Source organism: Mobula birostris, chromosome 26 (genome assembly GCF_030028105.1).
Source record: "Mobula birostris isolate sMobBir1 chromosome 26, sMobBir1.hap1, whole genome shotgun sequence".
Taxonomy (NCBI): domain Eukaryota; kingdom Metazoa; phylum Chordata; class Chondrichthyes; order Myliobatiformes; family Myliobatidae; genus Mobula; species Mobula birostris.
In genome coordinates, this window is record NC_092395.1 from 30,637,141 (window position 1) to 30,657,566 (window position 20,426).

At 47.3% G+C, this 20,426-nt stretch overlaps 1 protein-coding gene across 3 annotated transcripts in view; it reads right to left on the bottom strand.

The window, feature by feature from the left end:
* The window catches only part of LOC140188166 (dedicator of cytokinesis protein 7-like), a 255,411-nt gene that overhangs the window by 12,079 nt on the left and 222,906 nt on the right, over nucleotides 1-20,426 (bottom strand). For 2 of the 3 annotated variants that reach the window (XM_072244167.1, XM_072244166.1), the window contains exon 43: nucleotides 19,956-20,192. In XM_072244167.1, coding sequence (XP_072100268.1) covers nucleotides 19,956-20,192 — 237 coding nt within the window. Of the gene's footprint in view, nucleotides 1-1,074; nucleotides 1,877-19,955; nucleotides 20,193-20,426 lie in introns of those variants that run through there. The other variant, XM_072244168.1, reaches the window with a different exon arrangement.

The following is a 20,426-nucleotide window of genomic DNA, read 5'->3' on the forward strand; positions in this document are numbered from 1 at the left end:
CTCTCCTCTTCTGGAATTTAGATTTCACTTATCTCGGCCCATCCATACCACCTTCAGGCACAGCATTACTTCCCTTGATCGGCTAGCACCATTATTAACATTATTCACTCTCCTGGTCTTCACCCCTACACACCTTCCCCAGCTTTCCCTGCAGCTTGAAACTTGTTTCTCTTCTAACTTTTACTAGTTCTGGTGGGAAGTCATCAGTTTAAAATGTTGACTTGTTTCTCCCTCCACAGATGCCATTAGTCCCACTGATAATTTCTAACATTCCTTCTTTTTTATTTCAGATTTCCTGAATCTGCAGTATTTTGGTTTTGAATTGCATTTGTGTAGCTTCTTTCACATCCTCAAGTGAATCCAAATAGCTTTACAATCAAGGACAGATTTAAAAAATGTAACCAAGTACAATTTCTTTGTGGATATTTACATGTAATCAGTGATGCTCAGCGGTCTAAGTAGGAGACAAAATGTGTGGTGTTCCAGCTATAGAGGTCAGTTTACCCAGCATAGCAGAGGTACTTGCATAGAATCAAAGCTATTCAGAGTAGTTGTAAAAGTTCTGAATTCTATTTCTTCCTGCAAGTAACTTTTCAAAATTTACCTGAACTTAAATTTTTGTTCTAATTCAAAAAAAGATTAGCTTTGTCACAAGTACATTGAAACATCAAAACAGAGCAAAATGCTTCATTTGCGTTAACAAGTAACATTGTGAAAGGATGTGCTGGGGGCAGCCTGCAAATGCCGCATTGCTGCCGGTGCCAACATAACTTGACACAACTTACTAACTCTAACCCATACATCTTTGGAATGTAGAAGGAAACCCACATGGTCACAGGGAGAACGTACAAACTCCTTCCAGACAGCAGGTGGGAATCGAACCTCAATCTGGCAGCTGAAGCTGTAAAATGTTTCGCTAACCGCTACGCATTACCATGGCTGCCCAAATGTTTCCTTCCAATCCTGCTACACTATTGTGACCCCCCAAGTGTTTCCTTTGGCATCCCACTAGACCATGCGACATTGAAATAAACACACATACATAAAATGCAGAAATAAACGTAAACACCCATTTATACAAACAAATCCACATTCACATGATTAAATATCCACGTTATAAATACAAAAAATTCCTTAAATGCACAATATATCTTCCTAATTTCAACTGAATTCCTAATTCTGTTTGCACTTTGATAATTACCAAATGCTTAAATGATACACATTCCAAATATTTTGGCTATAATTGTTTTATACTTTCTCTGAGAACTGGCACTTACTTTACTCTGCTTATTCTGCTCATTTCATGTGCGTAATATTTTACAGCATCACAGAAAATCTTTCTATCAAGTATTTTTCTTCTACCAAACACACACAGAATTTGTAAAACAGTTGAATAATTTATATTTGTATTTACATTGTGCATTGTCACAATTTAAATATCCAGAGTACAGTTAATTAGATTGTAGTGTCAGGTCTGCCATGCAATTAACAGATCTTGAGACATGCAGAGCAAATTCCATCCCACAAATGGTAATGGAATTTAGTGTGATTAGTTGAGTAAGGGAGGTAAACTGAGAGACAATTTTCTTCCAATAATCTCAAGGCAAATTTACCTTCACCTGGACCATCAGACACAGCGCTGATTTTAACACTTTCTCCAAAGGAGCAAACTGTGGCATTGTGTGGAGATATTTCAATAATTCCAAGTTGTAGGGTGATCTTAAGGCGTTTGGGAGGCTGGAGATGTAGGGTCCAAATGCTGTTGTCAGGGAAGTGGAATACAACAGGGATCTGTTGAGGGTTTTCAAATCATATATTGGGGACTCAGATGAAGTAAGGAGGGTGAGACTGAGATGAAGATACATCAAGTAGACAACTGGAAAGTTAGAAAGGAACAAAGTCAGATTTGTTGATGGAAAAAACCTGCAGCAAATGGTGCAGACAGAGAAATGGAAGGCAATCCACCTTGGATCCAGTGAAGGAATCACGAAAGTCTGAAACTGATCCACCATGTCTACGGCAGTCGTCTATGGCCCTTGTGCTCTCTCCACTTTCACAGCCTTTCACCTGATCTTTCAGATAATTTTTCAATCTGGTACGGTTTCAGCCTTCATCATCCTTCCAACCATTGAGACCAGACCCAACCTTGACCCTCTTCATCATCCTTCCAACCTCTGAGATAAGACCCAACCCTAATCCTCTTCATCATCCTTCCAACCATTGAGACCAGACCCAACCTTGACCCTCTTCATCATCCTTCCAACCTCTGAGATAAGACCCAACCCTAATCCTCTTCATCATCCTTCCAACCACTTAGATCAGACCAAACCCTGATCCTCTTCATCATCCTTCCAACCACTGAGATCAGACCCAACCCTGATCCTCTTCATCATCCTTCCAACCATTGAGACCAGACCCAACCCTGATCCTCTTCATCATCCTTCCAACCAGAGATCAGACCCAACCCTGATCCTCTTCATCATCCTTCCAACCACTGAGATCAGACCCAACTCTGATCCTCTTCATCATCCTTCCAACCATTGAGACCAGACCCAACCCTGATCCTCTTCATCATCCTTTCAACAATTGAGACCAGACCCAACCCTGATCCTCATCATCATCCTTCTAACAATTGAGACCAGACCCAACCCTGATCCCCTTCATCATCCTTCCAACCATTGAGACCAGACCCAACCCTGATCCTCTTCATCATCCTTCCAACCATTGAGACCAGACCCAACCCTGATCCTCTTCATCATCCTTCCAACAATTGAGACCAGACCCAAACCTGATCCTCTTCATCATCCTTCCAACCATTGAGACCAGACCCAACCCTGATCCTCTTCATCATCCTTCCAACTACTGAGATCAGATCCAACCCTGATCCTCATCATCCTCCTTCCAACCACTGAGATCAGACCCAACCCTGATCCTCATCATCCTTCCAACCACTGAGATCAGACCCAACCCTGATCCTCTTCATCATCCTTCCAACCATTGAGACCAGACCCAACCCTGATCCTCTTCATCATCCTTCCAACCAGAGATCAGACCCAACCCTGATCCTCTTCATCATCCTTCCAACCACTGAGATCAGACCCAACTCTGATCCTCTTCATCATCCTTCCAACCATTGAGACCAGACCCAACCCTGATCCTCTTCATCATCCTTTCAACAATTGAGACCAGACCCAACCCTGATCCTCATCATCATCCTTCTAACAATTGAGACCAGACCCAACCCTGATCCCCTTCATCATCCTTCCAACCATTGAGACCAGACCCAACCCTGATCCTCTTCATCATCCTTCCAACCATTGAGACCAGACCCAACCCTGATCCTCTTCATCATCCTTCCAACAATTGAGACCAGACCCAAACCTGATCCTCTTCATCATCCTTCCAACTACTGAGATCAGATCCAACCCTGATCCTCATCATCCTCCTTCCAACCACTGAGATCAGACCCAACCCTGATCCTCATCATCCTTCCAACCACTGAGATCAGACCCAACCCTGATACTCTTCATCATCCTTCCAACCACTGAGATCAGACCCAACCCTGATACTCTTCATCATCCTTCCAACAATTGAGACCAGACCCAACCCTGATCCTCTTCATCCTCCTTCCAACCAGAGACCAGACCCAACCCTGATCCTCTTCATCCTTCCAACAATTGAGACCAGACCCAACCCTGATCCTCTTCATCATCCTTCCAACCACTGAGACCAGACCCAACCCTGATCCTCTTCATCATCCTTCCAACAATTGAGACCAGACCCAACCCTGATACTCTTCATCATCCTTCCAACAATTGAGACCAGACCCAACCCTGATCCTCATCATCATCCTTCCAACAATTGAGAACAGACCCAACCCTGATCCTCTTCATCATCCTTCCAACCATTGAGACCAGACCCAACTCTGATCCTCTTCATCATCCTTCCAACCACTGAGATCAGACCCAACCCTGATCCTCTTCATCATCCTTCCAACAATTGAGACCAGACCCAACCCTGATCCTCTTCATCCTCCTTCCAACCAGAGACCAGACCCAACCCTGATCCTCTTCATCCTTCCAACAATTGAGACCAGACCCAACCCTGATCCTCTTCATCATCCTTCCAACCACTGAGACCAGACCCAACCCTGATCCTCTTCATCATCCTTCCAACAATTGAGACCAGACCCAACCCTGATACTCTTCATCATCCTTCCAACAATTGAGACCAGACCCAACCCTGATCCTCATCATCATCCTTCCAACAATTGAGAACAGACCCAACCCTGATCCTCTTCATCATCCTTCCAACCATTGAGACCAGACCCAACTCTGATCCTCTTCATCATCCTTCCAACCACTGAGATCAGACCCAACCCTGATCCTCTTCATCATCCTTCCAACAATTGAGACCAGACCCAACCCTGATCCTCTTCATCCTCCTTCCAACCAGAGACCAGACCCAACCCTGATCCTCTTCATCCTTCCAACAATTGAGACCAGACCCAACCCTGATCCTCTTCATCATCCTTCCAACCACTGAGACCAGACCCAACCCTGATCCTCTTCATCATCCTTCCAACAATTGAGACCAGACCCAACCCTGATACTCTTCATCATCCTTCTAACAATTGAGACCAGACCCAACCCTGATCCTCTTCGTCATCCTTCCAACCATTGAGACCAGACCCAACCCTGATACTCTTCATCATCCTTCCAACAATTGAGACCAGACCCAACCCTGATCCTCATCATCATCCTTCCAACAATTGAGAACAGACCCAACCCTGATCCTCTTCATCATCCTTCCAACCATTGAGACCAGACCCAACCCTGATCCTCTTCATCATCCTTCCAACCACTTAGATCAGACCAAACCCTGATCCTCTTCATCATCCTTCCAACCACTGAGATCAGACCCAACCCTGATCCTCTTCATCATCCTTCCAACCATTGAGACCAGACCCAACCCTGATCCTCTTCATCATCCTTCCAACCAGAGATCAGACCCAACCCTGATCCTCTTCATCATCCTTCCAACCACTGAGATCAGACCCAACTCTGATCCTCTTCATCATCCTTCCAACCATTGAGACCAGACCCAACCCTGATCCTCTTCATCATCCTTTCAACAATTGAGACCAGACCCAACCCTGATCCTCATCATCATCCTTCTAACAATTGAGACCAGACCCAACCCTGATCCCCTTCATCATCCTTCCAACCATTGAGACCAGACCCAACCCTGATCCTCTTCATCATCCTTCCAACCATTGAGACCAGACCCAACCCTGATCCTCTTCATCATCCTTCCAACAATTGAGACCAGACCCAAACCTGATCCTCTTCATCATCCTTCCAACCATTGAGACCAGACCCAACCCTGATCCTCTTCATCATCCTTCCAACTACTGAGATCAGATCCAACCCTGATCCTCATCATCCTCCTTCCAACCACTGAGATCAGACCCAACCCTGATCCTCATCATCCTTCCAACCACTGAGATCAGACCCAACCCTGATCCTCTTCATCATCCTTCCAACCATTGAGACCAGACCCAACCCTGATCCTCTTCATCATCCTTCCAACCAGAGATCAGACCCAACCCTGATCCTCTTCATCATCCTTCCAACCACTGAGATCAGACCCAACTCTGATCCTCATCATCATCCTTCCAACCATTGAGACCAGACCCAACCCTGATCCTCTTCATCATCCTTTCAACAATTGAGACCAGACCCAACCCTGATCCTCATCATCATCCTTCTAACAATTGAGACCAGACCCAACCCTGATCCCCTTCATCATCCTTCCAACCATTGAGACCAGACCCAACCCTGATCCTCTTCATCATCCTTCCAACCATTGAGACCAGACCCAACCCTGATCCTCTTCATCATCCTTCCAACAATTGAGACCAGACCCAAACCTGATCCTCTTCATCATCCTTCCAACCATTGAGACCAGACCCAACCCTGATCCTCTTCATCATCCTTCCAACTACTGAGATCAGATCCAACCCTGATCCTCATCATCCTCCTTCCAACCACTGAGATCAGACCCAACCCTGATCCTCATCATCCTTCCAACCACTGAGATCAGACCCAACCCTGATACTCTTCATCAACCTTCCAACCATTGAGACCAGACCCAACCCTGATACTCTTCATCATCCTTCTAACAATTGAGACCAGACCCAACCCTGATCCTCTTCATCATCCTTCCAACCACTGAGATCAGACCCAACCCTGATCCTCTTCATCATCCTTCCAACCACTGAGATCAGACCCAACCCTGATCCTCATCATCCTTCCAACCACTGAGATCAGACCCAACCCTGATACTTTTCATCATCCTTCCAACCATTGAGACCAGACCCAACCCTGATACTCTTCATCATCCTTCCAACAATTGAGACCAGACCCAACCCTGATCCTCATCATCATCCTTCCAACAATTGAGAACAGACCCAACCCTGATCCTCTTCATCATCCTTCCAACCATTGAGACCAGACCCAACTCTGATCCTCTTCATCATCCTTCCAACCACTGAGATCAGACCCAACCCTGATCCTCTTCATCATCCTTCCAACAATTGAGACCAGACCCAACCCTGATCCTCTTCATCCTCCTTCCAACCAGAGACCAGACCCAACCCTGATCCTCTTCATCCTTCCAACAATTGAGACCAGACCCAACCCTGATCCTCTTCATCATCCTTCCAACCACTGAGACCAGACCCAACCCTGATCCTCTTCATCATCCTTCCAACAATTGAGACCAGACCCAACCCTGATACTCTTCATCATCCTTCTAACAATTGAGACCAGACCCAACCCTGATCCTCTTCGTCATCCTTCCAACCATTGAGACCAGACCCAACCCTGATACTCTTCATCATCCTTCCAACAATTGAGACCAGACCCAACCCTGATCCTCATCATCATCCTTCCAACAATTGAGAACAGACCCAACCCTGATCCTCTTCATCATCCTTCCAACCATTGAGACCAGACCCAACTCTGATCCTCTTCATCATCCTTCCAACCACTGAGATCAGACCCAACCCTGATCCTCTTCATCATCCTTCCAACAATTGAGACCAGACCCAACCCTGATCCTCTTCATCCTCCTTCCAACCAGAGACCAGACCCAACCCTGATCCTCTTCATCCTTCCAACAATTGAGACCAGACCCAACCCTGATCCTCTTCATCATCCTTCCAACCACTGAGACCAGACCCAACCCTGATCCTCTTCATCATCCTTCCAACAATTGAGACCAGACCCAACCCTGATACTCTTCATCATCCTTCTAACAATTGAGACCAGACCCAACCCTGATCCTCTTCGTCATCCTTCCAACCATTGAGACCAGACCCAACCCTGATACTCTTCATCATCCTTCCAACAATTGAGACCAGACCCAACCCTGATCCTCTTCATCCTCCTTCCAACCAGAGACCAGACCCAACCCTGATCCTCTTCATCCTTCCAACAATTGAGACCAGACCCAACCCTGATCCTCTTCATCATCCTTCCAACAATTGAGACCAGACCCAACCCTGATACTCTTCATCATCCTTCTAACAATTGAGACCAGACCCAACCCTGATCCTCTTCGTCATCCTTCCAACCATTGAGACCAGACCCAACCCTGATACTCTTCATCATCCTTCCAACAATTGAGACCAGACCCAACCCTGATCCTCATCATCATCCTTCCAACAATTGAGAACAGACCCAACCCTGATCCTCTTCATCATCCTTCCAACCATTGAGACCAGACCGAACCCTGATCCTCTTCATCATCCTTCCAACCACTTAGATCAGACCAAACCCTGATCCTCTTCATCATCCTTCCAACCACTGAGATCAGACCCAACCCTGATCCTCTTCATCATCCTTCCAACCATTGAGACCAGACCCAACCCTGATCCTCTTCATCATCCTTCCAACCAGAGATCAGACCCAACCCTGATCCTCTTCATCATCCTTCCAACCACTGAGATCAGACCCAACTCTGATCCTCTTCATCATCCTTCCAACCATTGAGACCAGACCCAACCCTGATCCTCTTCATCATCCTTTCAACAATTGAGACCAGACCCAACCCTGATCCTCATCATCATCCTTCTAACAATTGAGACCAGACCCAACCCTGATCCCCTTCATCATCCTTCCAACCATTGAGACCAGACCCAACCCTGATCCTCTTCATCATCCTTCCATTGAGACCAGACCCAACCCTGATCCTCTTCATCATCCTTCCAACAATTGAGACCAGACCCAAACCTGATCCTCTTCATCATCCTTCCAACCATTGAGACCAGACCCAACCCTGATCCTCTTCATCATCCTTCCAACTACTGAGATCAGATCCAACCCTGATCCTCATCATCCTCCTTCCAGCCACTGAGATCAGACCCAACCCTGATCCTCATCATCCTTCCAACCACTGAGATCAGACCCAACCCTGATCCTCTTCATCATCCTTCCAACCATTGAGACCAGACCCAACCCTGATCCTCTTCATCATCCTTCCAACCAGAGATCAGACCCAACCCTGATCCTCATCATCCTCCTTCCAACCACTGAGATCAGACCCAACCCTGATCCTCATCATCCTTCCAACCACTGAGATCAGACCCAACCCTGATACTCTTCATCATCCTTCCAACCATTGAGACCAGACCCAACCCTGATACTCTTCATCATCCTTCTAACAATTGAGACCAGACCCAACCCTGATCCTCTTCATCATCCTTCCAACCACTGAGATCAGACCCAACCCTGATCCTCTTCATCATCCTTCCAACCACTGAGATCAGACCCAACCCTGATCCTCATCATCCTTCCAACCACTGAGATCAGACCCAACCCTGATACTTTTCATCATCCTTCCAACCATTGAGACCAGACCCAACCCTGATACTCTTCATCATCCTTCCAACAATTGAGACCAGACCCAACCCTGATCCTCATCATCATCCTTCCAACAATTGAGAACAGACCCAACCCTGATCCTCTTCATCATCCTTCCAACCATTGAGACCAGACCCAACTCTGATCCTCTTCATCATCCTTCCAACCACTGAGATCAGACCCAACCCTGATCCTCTTCATCATCCTTCCAACAATTGAGACCAGACCCAACCCTGATCCTCTTCATCCTCCTTCCAACCAGAGACCAGACCCAACCCTGATCCTCTTCATCCTTCCAACAATTGAGACCAGACCCAAACCTGATCCTCTTCATCATCCTTCCAACCATTGAGACCAGACCCAACCCTGATCCTCTTCATCATCCTTCCAACTACTGAGATCAGATCCAACCCTGATCCTCATCATCCTCCTTCCAACCACTGAGATCAGACCCAACCCTGATCCTCATCATCCTTCCAACCACTGAGATCAGACCCAACCCTGATCCTCTTCATCATCCTTCCAACCATTGAGACCAGACCCAACCCTGATCCTCTTCATCATCCTTCCAACCACTTAGATCAGACCAAACCCTGATCCTCTTCATCATCCTTCCAACCACTGAGATCAGACCCAACCCTGATCCTCTTCATCATCCTTCCAACCATTGAGACCAGACCCAACCCTGATCCTCTTCATCATCCTTCCAACCAGAGATCAGACCCAACCCTGATCCTCTTCATCATCCTTCCAACCACTGAGATCAGACCCAACTCTGATCCTCTTCATCATCCTTCCAACCATTGAGACCAGACCCAACCCTGATCCTCTTCATCATCCTTTCAACAATTGAGACCAGACCCAACCCTGATCCTCATCATCATCCTTCTAACAATTGAGACCAGACCCAACCCTGATCCCCTTCATCATCCTTCCAACCATTGAGACCAGACCCAACCCTGATCCTCTTCATCATCCTTCCATTGAGACCAGACCCAACCCTGATCCTCTTCATCATCCTTCCAACAATTGAGACCAGACCCAAACCTGATCCTCTTCATCATCCTTCCAACCATTGAGACCAGACCCAACCCTGATCCTCTTCATCATCCTTCCAACTACTGAGATCAGATCCAACCCTGATCCTCATCATCCTCCTTCCAGCCACTGAGATCAGACCCAACCCTGATCCTCATCATCCTTCCAACCACTGAGATCAGACCCAACCCTGATCCTCTTCATCATCCTTCCAACCATTGAGACCAGACCCAACCCTGATCCTCTTCATCATCCTTCCAACCAGAGATCAGACCCAACCCTGATCCTCTTCATCATCCTTCCAACCACTGAGATCAGACCCAACTCTGATCCTCTTCATCATCCTTCCAACCATTGAGACCAGACCCAACCCTGATCCTCTTCATCATCCTTTCAACAATTGAGACCAGACCCAACCCTGATCCTCATCATCATCCTTCTAACAATTGAGACCAGACCCAACCCTGATCCCCTTCATCATCCTTCCAACCATTGAGACCAGACCAAACCCTGATCCTCTTCATCATCCTTCCAACCATTGAGACCAGACCCAACCCTGATCCTCTTCATCATCCTTCCAACAATTGAGACCAGACCCAAACCTGATCCTCTTCATCATCCTTCCAACCATTGAGACCAGACCCAACCCTGATCCTCTTCATCATCCTTCCAACTACTGAGATCAGATCCAACCCTGATCCTCATCATCCTCCTTCCAACCACTGAGATCAGACCCAACCCTGATCCTCATCATCCTTCCAACCACTGAGATCAGACCCAACCCTGATACTCTTCATCATCCTTCCAACCATTGAGACCAGACCCAACCCTGATACTCTTCATCATCCTTCTAACAATTGAGACCAGACCCAACCCTGATCCTCTTCATCATCCTTCCAACCACTGAGATCAGACCCAACCCTGATCCTCTTCATCATCCTTCCAACCACTGAGATCAGACCCAACCCTGATCCTCATCATCCTTCCAACCACTGAGATCAGACCCAACCCTGATACTTTTCATCATCCTTCCAACCATTGAGACCAGACCCAACCCTGATACTCTTCATCATCCTTCCAACAATTGAGACCAGACCCAACCCTGATCCTCATCATCATCCTTCCAACAATTGAGAACAGACCCAACCCTGATCCTCTTCATCATCCTTCCAACCATTGAGACCAGACCCAACTCTGATCCTCTTCATCATCCTTCCAACCACTGAGATCAGACCCAACCCTGATCCTCTTCATCATCCTTCCAACAATTGAGACCAGACCCAACCCTGATCCTCTTCATCCTCCTTCCAACCAGAGACCAGACCCAACCCTGATCCTCTTCATCCTTCCAACAATTGAGACCAGACCCAAACCTGATCCTCTTCATCATCCTTCCAACCATTGAGACCAGACCCAACCCTGATCCTCTTCATCATCCTTCCAACTACTGAGATCAGATCCAACCCTGATCCTCATCATCCTCCTTCCAACCACTGAGATCAGACCCAACCCTGATCCTCATCATCCTTCCAACCACTGAGATCAGACCCAACCCTGATCCTCTTCATCATCCTTCCAACCATTGAGACCAGACCGAACCCTGATCCTCTTCATCATCCTTCCAACCACTTAGATCAGACCAAACCCTGATCCTCTTCATCATCCTTCCAACCACTGAGATCAGACCCAACCCTGATCCTCTTCATCATCCTTCCAACCATTGAGACCAGACCCAACCCTGATCCTCTTCATCATCCTTCCAACCAGAGATCAGACCCAACCCTGATCCTCTTCATCATCCTTCCAACCACTGAGATCAGACCCAACTCTGATCCTCTTCATCATCCTTCCAACCATTGAGACCAGACCCAACCCTGATCCTCTTCATCATCCTTTCAACAATTGAGACCAGACCCAACCCTGATCCTCATCATCATCCTTCTAACAATTGAGACCAGACCCAACCCTGATCCCCTTCATCATCCTTCCAACCATTGAGACCAGACCCAACCCTGATCCTCTTCATCATCCTTCCATTGAGACCAGACCCAACCCTGATCCTCTTCATCATCCTTCCAACAATTGAGACCAGACCCAAACCTGATCCTCTTCATCATCCTTCCAACCATTGAGACCAGACCCAACCCTGATCCTCTTCATCATCCTTCCAACTACTGAGATCAGATCCAACCCTGATCCTCATCATCCTCCTTCCAGCCACTGAGATCAGACCCAACCCTGATCCTCATCATCCTTCCAACCACTGAGATCAGACCCAACCCTGATCCTCTTCATCATCCTTCCAACCATTGAGACCAGACCCAACCCTGATCCTCTTCATCATCCTTCCAACCAGAGATCAGACCCAACCCTGATCCTCTTCATCATCCTTCCAACCACTGAGATCAGACCCAACTCTGATCCTCTTCATCATCCTTCCAACCATTGAGACCAGACCCAACCCTGATCCTCTTCATCATCCTTTCAACAATTGAGACCAGACCCAACCCTGATCCTCATCATCATCCTTCTAACAATTGAGACCAGACCCAACCCTGATCCCCTTCATCATCCTTCCAACCATTGAGACCAGACCAAACCCTGATCCTCTTCATCATCCTTCCAACCATTGAGACCAGACCCAACCCTGATCCTCTTCATCATCCTTCCAACAATTGAGACCAGACCCAAACCTGATCCTCTTCATCATCCTTCCAACCATTGAGACCAGACCCAACCCTGATCCTCTTCATCATCCTTCCAACTACTGAGATCAGATCCAACCCTGATCCTCATCATCCTCCTTCCAACCACTGAGATCAGACCCAACCCTGATCCTCATCATCCTTCCAACCACTGAGATCAGACCCAACCCTGATACTCTTCATCATCCTTCCAACCATTGAGACCAGACCCAACCCTGATACTCTTCATCATCCTTCTAACAATTGAGACCAGACCCAACCCTGATCCTCTTCATCATCCTTCCAACCACTGAGATCAGACCCAACCCTGATCCTCTTCATCATCCTTCCAACCACTGAGATCAGACCCAACCCTGATCCTCATCATCCTTCCAACCACTGAGATCAGACCCAACCCTGATACTTTTCATCATCCTTCCAACCATTGAGACCAGACCCAACCCTGATACTCTTCATCATCCTTCCAACAATTGAGACCAGACCCAACCCTGATCCTCATCATCATCCTTCCAACAATTGAGAACAGACCCAACCCTGATCCTCTTCATCATCCTTCCAACCATTGAGACCAGACCCAACTCTGATCCTCTTCATCATCCTTCCAACCACTGAGATCAGACCCAACCCTGATCCTCTTCATCATCCTTCCAACAATTGAGACCAGACCCAACCCTGATCCTCTTCATCCTCCTTCCAACCAGAGACCAGACCCAACCCTGATCCTCTTCATCCTTCCAACAATTGAGACCAGACCCAAACCTGATCCTCTTCATCATCCTTCCAACCATTGAGACCAGACCCAACCCTGATCCTCTTCATCATCCTTCCAACTACTGAGATCAGATCCAACCCTGATCCTCATCATCCTCCTTCCAACCACTGAGATCAGACCCAACCCTGATCCTCATCATCCTTCCAACCACTGAGATCAGACCCAACCCTGATCCTCTTCATCATCCTTCCAACCATTGAGACCAGACCCAACCCTGATCCTCTTCATCATCCTTCCAACCAGAGATCAGACCCAACCCTGATCCTCTTCATCATCCTTCCAACCACTGAGATCAGACCCAACTCTGATCCTCTTCATCATCCTTCCAACCATTGAGACCAGACCCAACCCTGATCCTCTTCATCATCCTTTCAACAATTGAGACCAGACCCAACCCTGATCCTCATCATCATCCTTCTAACAATTGAGACCAGACCCAACCCTGATCCCCTTCATCATCCTTCCAACCATTGAGACCAGACCCAACCCTGATCCTCTTCATCATCCTTCCAACCATTGAGACCAGACCCAACCCTGATCCTCTTCATCATCCTTCCAACAATTGAGACCAGACCCAAACCTGATCCTCTTCATCATCCTTCCAACCATTGAGACCAGACCCAACCCTGATCCTCTTCATCATCCTTCCAACTACTGAGATCAGATCCAACCCTGATCCTCATCATCCTCCTTCCAACCACTGAGATCAGACCCAACCCTGATCCTCATCATCCTTCCAACCACTGAGATCAGACCCAACCCTGATACTCTTCATCATCCTTCCAACCATTGAGACCAGACCCAACCCTGATACTCTTCATCATCCTTCTAACAATTGAGACCAGACCCAACCCTGATCCTCTTCATCATCCTTCCAACCACTGAGATCAGACCCAACCCTGATCCTCTTCATCATCCTTCCAACCACTGAGATCAGACCCAACCCTGATCCTCATCATCCTTCCAACCACTGAGATCAGACCCAACCCTGATACTCTTCATCATCCTTCCAACAATTGAGACCAGACCCAACCCTGATCCTCATCATCATCCTTCCAACAATTGAGAACAGACCCAACCCTGATCCTCTTCATCATCCTTCCAACCATTGAGACCAGACCCAACTCTGATCCTCTTCATCATCCTTCCAACCACTGAGATCAGACCCAACCCTGATCCTCTTCATCATCCTTCCAACAATTGAGACCAGACCCAACCCTGATCCTCTTCATCATCCTTCCAACCACTGAGACCAGACCCAACCCTGATCCTCTTCATCATCCTTCCAACAATTGAGACCAGACCCAACCCTGATACTCTTCATCATCCTTCTAACAATTGAGACCAGACCCAACCCTGATCCTCTTCGTCATCCTTCCAACCATTGAGACCAGACCAAACCCTGATACTCTTCATCATCCTTCCAACAATTGAGACCAGACCCAACCCTGATCCTCATCATCATCCTTCCAACAATTGAGAACAGACCCAACCCTGATCCTCTTCATCATCCTTCCAACCATTGAGACCAGACCCAACTCTGATCCTCTTCATCATCCTTCTAACCACTGAGATCAGACCCAACCCTGATCCTCTTCATCATCCTTCCAACAATTGAGACCAGACCCAACCCTGATCCTCTTCATCCTCCTTCCAACCAGAGACCAGACCCAACCCTGATCCTCTTCATCCTTCCAACAATTGAGACCAGACCCAACCCTGATCCTCTTCATCATCCTTCCAACCACTGAGACCAGACCCAACCCTGATCCTCTTCATCATCCTTCCAACAATTGAGACCAGACCCAACCCTGATACTCTTCATCATCCTTCTAACAATTGAGACCAGACCCAACCCTGATCCTCTTCGTCATCCTTCCAACCATTGAGACCAGACCCAACCCTGATACTCTTCATCATCCTTCCAACAATTGAGACCAGACCCAACCCTGATCCTCTTCATCCTCCTTCCAACCAGAGACCAGACCCAACCCTGATCCTCTTCATCCTTCCAACAATTGAGACCAGACCCAACCCTGATCCTCTTCATCATCCTTCCAACAATTGAGACCAGACCCAACCCTGATACTCTTCATCATCCTTCTAACAATTGAGACCAGACCCAACCCTGATCCTCTTCGTCATCCTTCCAACCATTGAGACCAGACCCAACCCTGATACTCTTCATCATCCTTCCAACAATTGAGACCAGACCCAACCCTGATCCTCATCATCATCCTTCCAACAATTGAGAACAGACCCAACCCTGATCCTCTTCATCATCCTTCCAACCATTGAGACCAGACCCAACTCTGATCCTCTTCATCATCCTTCCAACCACTGAGATCAGACCCAACCCTGATCCTCTTCATCATCCTTCCAACAATTGAGACCAGACCCAACCCTGATACTCTTCATCATCCTTCTAACAATTGAGACCAGACCCAACCCTGATCCTCTTCGTCATCCTTCCAACCATTGAGACCAGACCCAACCCTGATACTCTTCATCATCCTTCCAACAATTGAGACCAGACCCAACCCTGATCCTCATCATCATCCTTCCAACAATTGAGAACAGACCCAACCCTGATCCTCTTCATCATCCTTCCAACCATTGAGACCAGACCCAACCCTGATGCTCTTCATCATCCTTCCAACCACTTAGATCAGACCAAACCCTGATCCTCTTCATCATCCTTCCAACCACTGAGATCAGACCCAACCCTGATCCTCTTCATCATCCTTCCAACCATTGAGACCAGACCCAACCCTGATCCTCTTCATCATCCTTCCAACCAGAGATCAGACCCAACCCTGATCCTCTTCATCATCCTTCCAACCACTGAGATCAGACCCAACTCTGATCCTCTTCATCATCCTTCCAACCATTGAGACCAGACCCAACCCTGATCCTCTTCATCATCCTTTCAACAATTGAGACCAGACCCAACCCTGATCCTCATCATCATCCTTCTAACAATTGAGACCAGACCCAACCCTGATCCCCTTCATCATCCTTCCAACCATTGAGACCAGACCCAACCCTGATCCTCTTCATCATCCTTCCATTGAGACCAGACCCAACCCTGATCCTCTTCATCATCCTTCCAACAATTGAGACCAGACCCAAACCTGATCCTCTTCATCATCCTTCCAACCATTGAGACCAGACCCAACCCTGATCCTCTTCATCATCCTTCCAACTACTGAGATCAGATCCAACCCTGATCCTCATCATCCTCCTTCCAGCCACTGAGATCAGACCCAACCCTGATCCTCATCATCCTTCCAACCACTGAGATCAGACCCAACCCTGATCCTCTTCATCATCCTTCCAACCATTGAGACCAGACCCAACCCTGATCCTCTTCATCATCCTTCCAACCAGAGATCAGACCCAACCCTGATCCTCTTCATCATCCTTCCAACCACTGAGATCAGACCCAACTCTGATCCTCTTCATCATCCTTCCAACCATTGAGACCAGACCCAACCCTGATCCTCTTCATCATCCTTTCAACAATTGAGACCAGACCCAACCCTGATCCTCATCATCATCCTTCTAACAATTGAGACCAGACCCAACCCTGATCCCCTTCATCATCCTTCCAACCATTGAGACCAGACCCAACCCTGATCCTCTTCATCATCCTTCCAACCATTGAGACCAGACCCAACCCTGATCCTCTTCATCATCCTTCCAACAATTGAGACCAGACCCAAACCTGATCCTCTTCATCATCCTTCCAACCATTGAGACCAGACCCAACCCTGATCCTCTTCATCATCCTTCCAACTACTGAGATCAGATCCAACCCTGATCCTCATCATCCTCCTTCCAACCACTGAGATCAGACCCAACCCTGATCCTCATCATCCTTCCAACCACTGAGATCAGACCCAACCCTGATACTCTTCATCATCCTTCCAACCATTGAGACCAGACCCAACCCTGATACTCTTCATCATCCTTCTAACAATTGAGACCAGACCCAACCCTGATCCTCTTCATCATCCTTCCAACCACTGAGATCAGACCCAACCCTGATCCTCTTCATCATCCTTCCAACCACTGAGATCAGACCCAACCCTGATCCTCATCATCCTTCCAACCACTGAGATCAGACCCAACCCTGATACTTTTCATCATCCTTCCAACCATTGAGACCAGACCCAACCCTGATACTCTTCATCATCCTTCCAACAATTGAGACCAGACCCAACCCTGATCCTCATCATCATCCTTCCAACAATTGAGAACAGACCCAACCCTGATCCTCTTCATCATCCTTCCAACCATTGAGACCAGACCCAACTCTGATCCTCTTCATCATCCTTCCAACCACTGAGATCAGACCCAACCCTGATCCTCTTCATCATCCTTCCAACAATTGAGACCAGACCCAACCCTGATCCTCTTCATCCTCCTTCCAACCAGAGACCAGACCCAACCCTGATCCTCTTCATCCTTCCAACAATTGAGACCAGACCCAACCCTGATCCTCTTCATCATCCTTCCAACCACTGAGACCAGACCCAACCCTGATCCTCTTCATCATCCTTCCAACAATTGAGACCAGACCCAACCCTGATACTCTTCATCATCCTTCTAACAATTGAGACCAGACCCAACCCTGATCCTCTTCGTCATCCTTCCAACCATTGAGACCAGACCCAACCCTGATACTCTTCATCATCCTTCCAACAATTGAGACCAGACCCAACCCTGATCCTCATCATCATCCTTCCAACAATTGAGAACAGACCCAACCCTGATCCTCTTCATCATCCTTCCAACCATTGAGACCAGACCCAACTCTGATCCTCTTCATCATCCTTCCAACCACTGAGATCAGACCCAACCCTGATCCTCTTCATCATCCTTCCAACAATTGAGACCAGACCCAACCCTGATCCTCTTCATCCTCCTTCCAACCAGAGAGCAGACCCAACCCTGATCCTCTTCATCCTTCCAACAATTGAGACCAGACCCAACCCTGATCCTCTTCATCATCCTTCCAACCACTGAGACCAGACCCAACCCTGATCCCCTTCATCATCCTTCCAACAATTGAGACCAGACCCAACCCTGATACTCTTCATCATCCTTCTAACAATTGAGACCAGACCCAACCCTGATCCTCTTCGTCATCCTTCCAACCATTGAGACCAGACCCAACCCTGATACTCTTCATCATCCTTCCAACAATTGAGACCAGACCCAACCCTGATCCTCATCATCATCCTTCCAACAATTGAGAACAGACCCAACCCTGATCCTCTTCATCATCCTTCCAACCATTGAGACCAGACCCAACTCTGATCCTCTTCATCATCCTTCCAACCACTGAGATCAGACCCAACCCTGATCCTCTTCATCATCCTTCCAACAATTGAGACCAGACCCAACCCTGATGCTCTTCATCCTCCTTCCAACCAGAGATCAGACCCAACCTTGATCCTCTTCATCATCCTTCCAACCACTGAGACCAGACCCAACCCTGATCCTCTTCATCCTCCTTCCAACCAGAGACCAGACCCAACCCTGATCCTCTTCATCCTTCCAACCATTGAGACCAGACCCAACCCTGATCCTCTTCATCATCCTTCCAACCACTGAGACCAGACCCAACCCTGATCCTCTTCATCCTCCTTCCAACCACAGAGACCAGACCCAACTCTGATCCTCTTCATCATCCTTCCAACCATTGAGACCAGACCCAACCCTGATCCTCTTCCAATTCTTTTACCAATTAATAAATCTGTGCCCCATGGTTACTGACCTTAAGTGGATCATTAAATTTAATTCTGGGCAGCACACAGAAAGAATATTTTGTACATGGCAAAAATATACAGAACAAATATACTGGATTGATAGAGAACTTCAAGTGTTAGAGTCGTAAACTACTACGGTGCAGAAAGGGGCCCTTTGGCCCATCTGCTCTGTGCTGACCTAGTCTTCTGCCTAGTTCCATCTACCTGCTCCTGGACTATAGTCCTTCACACCCCTTTCATCCATGAATTCACATTAGTTTATAAAGAGGGTTTGCACAAATCTGGCTTATACTTCTCTGAGTTTATAAGATTGAGGAGGGGTCTGAAAGGGAATTTGTAAAGAAATTATTTCCCTTTTGCGGGTTATCCAGTCCAAAGGGACACAATCTAAAAATTCAAGCCAGGAAATCAGAAAGCATTTTGTTGCACAAAGGTTGTAGAAGTCTGGAACTCTCTGTAGGTTGCCAGTTCCATCAAAACTCTCAGGGCTGAGAATAATTATCATTAGGTAAAGGCATTGATGATCATAGTACAAAGGCAGTGATCAGATTTCAGCTGGAGATCGGAAAAGATCTAATAGGAAGAGCAGAAAAGGCTTGAGGGCTGATTGGGCCACCCCGTTTGATGCTTCAGAGAGCAGGGTTAAAAACTCCCACCTTTCTGATGTACGAACAGTGTTGAAGATGGAGCCAAGCTGATCTCTAGTGCTGGTATCCCTGAGCAGGTATCACCTCACCTCCTGTTTCTCTACCACATTGATCCTGGTCTTGATGTATGGGAAAGCGTGTAAGGTTGTCAGGATGGTTTTACGCTTATACTGCTGGCTAAGCTCCCCATGGGCCCGACCATTTAGTGTGTATGGGGTGCTGTAGATAAACCGCCTCAGGTTAGAATTCCTCTCGTAGTTGCTGACTCGGTTTTTCAGCTCATACGCTTCGAAGAATGGCTCCACGTAGGTCACCTGGATGTAGCCCTGTGAAGCAGAGAGTGTTTCATTGGTTTATTCATCCTCTCAAACTCAAGTTACTTGTACTTTCCAGTCTGTTTGCGGGCAGGCAATCAGGAGTAGGAATCCTATGTAATTTTAACCCTTTCAACCCTGAAGCTATTTGTGACCCTTATTGCCATCATGACTCAGAACATGAAACTGGTGGTTGGGTACACCCGGATCTTCCCAGATGTGTGTGCAGGTTAAAGGCTGATTTAT